We start from the raw sequence: 4,259 nt of genomic DNA on the forward strand, positions 1-4,259 counted from the left end.
ACTGTCAAAACTCTGTACTCAAACCGGAAGTACTCGGCCGCACACCCAGCCGCCGGAAGTTCATAGACGCCATCTTGTGCACAGAGCCTATTGTTCTGCTTTCTGTTGTGTTGTTGTTCTATTGTTATATACTGCTTTTGATTTGTCTGCCAAAGCCCTTTGTGATGTCTGATTTGGAAGGTGCCATATCAATAGTTATTATAATTATGCAGAGGCAGCCTGTGTAGGAGATGAACAGCTACTGGTGCACATTTATTAGCATTGCAGTGAGAGAGTGAGTGAGTGAGTGAGTGAGTGAGTGAGTGAGTGAGTGAGTGAGTGAGTGAGTGAGTGTGTGTGTGTGTGTCTGTGTCTGTGTCTCACCCTGGCACGCTGCTGCCTGAGTTCACAGAGGAGCTGAGCTCGTTGTCCAGCTCAGCCAGAGCAGCGTAGCGGTCCTCTCTGCTGCTGCCTATCTGGATGGGGACGGCACTAGACATTGACGGAATTGGCACACCTCCCCCTATGACAAATTTTGGTGAGATAAAAAGATGGTGAGATGTGTGGCATGCATACATAGAAAAGGTCAAATAATAAAAACAAAGAATTAGCCAAAGTGTTCAGGAAAAGCGTGATATGTTAACAGCTTTATGCTAAATGCTAATTGGGTGTCTCCTTTAAGACCAAATGAAAAAACCATTTAAAATTGGAAGGACGTATTTGTGTTTCCAAAATGACTAACTAAAGACAAGCTTAACATGTCATAAGAAATCTGCAAATATGCTTACATCAAATGTGTAACAGTATTGATGACCATCACATGTTCTTAGCTTCTATAGAGCACAAGCTTGACACAGAAAGGACTCACCAGTGACCACCAGAAATAATTATGAAAAATACTGAGATGAGGATGTGTGGACAGGGTGGAGGAAAGACAATGGTGGGGGGGTGGGGGTACCTGATGAAAAGGACTTCGATGGGGGTGACGTGCTCAGATGGGATGGAATTGCAGTGTTTCCAAATGCATCAAAGTTGGCAAAGTTGGTGTCTGAATTACCCTGAGGTGCTGCAGCCGTTCACAAGGAGAAATTAACACATATGATGAATGTGGAACTTAAAAACAATGGCAGGGAAGTAAATGCATGGAGTGATGTCAAAACAAATGCTAAACACGACTATGTTTCCGTATTGATCTGTATGGTGCCTTTGAGAGAGCTTTCTTACCCGAGTGGCTTGGAAAATGTGCAAAGTTGGCAAAGTTGCTAGAGCTGGAAGTTTGAGTGGGTGGAGCAGCGAAGATGTCTCCTCCCAGGTCAGTGAGGAGGTCAAACTTCTTCTCCTGAGCAGCGATGAGAGCCTGGGAACGACCTCGCCCCGGAGACTGGGCAGCAGGCAAAAGAAGTAGAAGTTACAACCTTTCTCCAACCAAATTCCAGGACATCATAGATGTTTCTTATTGGGCAGATAGAGCCTTATATTCACAAAGAATGTATTGCAGCCGCAGATTGCAACGAGAATCTTGCATCATTTGCAGCCGCTATCTGCCCTGTGTCAAGGTCCAATCCACAAAAGATTGTGCGCCAAGGATATTAAAGAACAAACATGCCCCATACAGTTTTGCAGCCCGTTTTTGTGTCTGATTGCAATGATCCATGTGGCAAGGTAGGGCAGATGTGCGTCAAGTATGGGGGTAAACGTCAGCCTGAGGCAGAGGTCTTGTCAGAATTACTACTTTAATTCAAACCTCCCAAACTAAGAGACAAAAATATATGAAAATAAGAAAAAGTATCAAATGAAAGCGCAGGATTAAGGAAGAAAATAATTTGTTTATTCATAGGTGGAGCTTTGTTTATTTTTTCTATGCATCCAAACATAAATGACCTTACAGTAACTGCGTGTGACTATTAGTGCTTATCTTTGTCAGTTGGGCAGTTTTTGCAATAAGGCTCATGTACATAGAAGGGGGCTTATTTTGGACTTAATGGGCTACTAATTTTGTTCATTTGTGTGTATGAATTACACGTTTTTTTATGATTTTAGTAGAATAAATAAAAAATAAAATAAAATAAAGAATTCCCTATTTTTTTAATATTTACAGGATCACAGAGACGCCATTTGCTTGGCAGCACAGTAAGTGGTACATTTCACCCTTTGCAGGTGCTTTCAGAATTAAGCCCCAACCAAATTGAACTTGTATAGGATTTTTTAGACATGGGTAAATAAGTGATAGACTATTTCCTGATTGCTAGAACGCATGGTTAGAAAACAAGAGTGGTTACTACTATTTTACATCAGTGACAAATTCAGTCTCTCTTTCAAACTCTCAAACCAGAGTTGATGATTGGTTAAACTTTTAAAAAATAACGAAGATATTTTGCATGATTTTGTTCTGTCGAGTTTTATTGAGGTGTGTTTTACAACGCTAGGTGAAACTACTGTTTGACTGGAGTTTGTTGGATTTGAGCAGAGCACAATAATTGTTACCTTTAAATGTTTATAAATGACAATTTCCCTTCAAGACGCATCACAAACATTCGACAGGAGAAAGGGCGAACATTATTATGGCCACACGGGTGAAGCTAATCGGAGCTGGAGCCGATAAATACTGTGACTACTGCTGAGTCATTCGTCCTGGGAATGAATACCGATAGTAACGTTTCAAAATACAAAAGCTAGATTTGAGCAGGTGTTTAAGTTTTATTTGTCCAGCATGTTTAGTGGCTGCACAAGTCATGTTATTTTGTGTGAGTTCGCCCTCAGTGTGTATTTCTGTTACCTGGCGCAGAGGGGTCTTGTTGAGCTGCAGGGTCTTGAGGGGCTGGACTTCGGGGGTGCTGCCAGTGCTGCTGGCTGAAGAGCCGGACACAGAGGCCTGCACACTGGCTACTGCCCTCGCCTGGTCTGGAGGGACATACCTACGCATCCAGAGAACAAAACCAACACAAATGTAGAGGATAGTTTTTGTCTTTTATTTAAGTTAAATACAGAAGCAGCTTTTTAACTAATCGTATAACTACGTGAAGACAAAAAAATGGGTAGTTATTCGTTTGATTGAGTTGCGATAAAGGCTAGTACACAAGGGAACTTCCTCCCAGTGTTTAAAATGTGCTCTTTCCACCGACACTACAGTTAAAGAGGAAAGTGACACGTACACAAAGAATTTCCTGGATGATGAAGAGCATGCTATCAAGCTAAAACACATGGTTAACCAAATCCATAACTTTATGGCAGAGGCAGCGTTTAAACGTCAGCACTCTTTCCCTTTGCATGACAGCAAGTCAGCAATACTGAATGCCCCGCAGAACTTTTGAATTTTAAGCACTTTATTTAGCATTTACTACCTTTTAAAATATTTTTTAAAAGCAGTTGCATGCATGCAAAAACAACAGTTATTCTCTTCCCAAAACATATCAAACACACAATAAAGAAAACAATGAGTGTATTTTACCATCTTTTCTTTTCATATTTTTCTTGAAGGAACTCTTTTACTTTCTGTGGCTCTCGGAAATCTGGAACAACTAATGTCCTGTCGTCATAGAGGCCCAACCAGATGTGTTTACAGACCTTTGGGGGGTGGGGGGCAGAGGAATGAGGAGAGTGGGAGGTAAAGGAAAGGATTGGGGTGGGGGTGGTGGCAAACCCGGGAAGAGAGGTGAGAGAAAATAAAGGGAAGGGGGGAGGGGATGACGAGAAACGGGAGAAAAAAGTGGGGAGAGAGGAATGCCAATAAAGTTGACTAAGCAGGGTTCAGAAGAATGCCAAGATGTTCCAGAATCAGAGCCAGAATGACTGCAAAACTCTGAATAACATTGTGAAATATGCTGAGTCACTAGTTGTAAAATGTGGACACGGTACCTCATTGCTGTGTTTCTGTAGGAACTCGATTTCCTGATGTGTGAATGTGGTCATAGAGATGGACTTCACTCTGTGTGGGGGGTTCAGTCCTCGTCTGTGGGTGAGGAGCTACATGTTAGCTTAGGAACAAGAGAGCAGGATGCAACCTGATGCTGTTCATGGGACAGGAGAAAAAACAACCACACATGCATTGACATCTTTTCTTCTGACATGTTGGACATAATGTTTTGGAGATGGTAACTGAATGCCAGTATGAACATTTGACAAAATACCTAAGAAAAGTGACACTAGTTAGCAAGTGACACACTTTATGAAATACCTTACAGTTTTGGTTTTAATCTCAAGGGATGTTATGGCAAATATACGATTTCCCAACGTCAATATAAAACTAATATAATGAGTTACCGTCATGTCCTTGACGTCAA

At 41.6% G+C, this 4,259-nt stretch overlaps 1 protein-coding gene across 2 annotated transcripts; it reads right to left on the bottom strand.

The window, feature by feature from the left end:
* Nucleotides 1–339: 339 nt before the first annotated feature.
* Nucleotides 340–3,980, bottom strand: LOC104948911 (arf-GAP domain and FG repeat-containing protein 1-like). 2 transcript variants are annotated; one of them, XM_010775148.1, is made up of 6 exons: nucleotides 3,835–3,978; nucleotides 3,428–3,543; nucleotides 2,756–2,894; nucleotides 1,204–1,360; nucleotides 938–1,045; nucleotides 340–502 (listed from the first exon to the last, which is right to left on the bottom strand). In XM_010775148.1, the coding sequence occupies exons 1-6, from the start codon at nucleotides 3,886–3,888 to the stop codon at nucleotides 360–362; spliced, it is 717 nt and encodes a 238-aa protein (XP_010773450.1). In that variant the 5' UTR covers nucleotides 3,889–3,978; the 3' UTR covers nucleotides 340–359. The 2 variants fall into 2 exon arrangements, with proteins under 2 accessions (XP_010773450.1, XP_010773451.1); XM_010775149.1 differs by lacking the exon at nucleotides 938–1,045 and having other exon boundaries at nucleotides 3,835–3,980.
* Nucleotides 3,981–4,259: the final 279 nt, after the last annotated feature.

Source organism: Notothenia coriiceps, unplaced genomic scaffold (genome assembly GCF_000735185.1).
Source record: "Notothenia coriiceps isolate Sejong01 unplaced genomic scaffold, NC01 NC01_scaffold00015403, whole genome shotgun sequence".
NCBI classification, from domain to species: domain Eukaryota; kingdom Metazoa; phylum Chordata; class Actinopteri; order Perciformes; family Nototheniidae; genus Notothenia; species Notothenia coriiceps.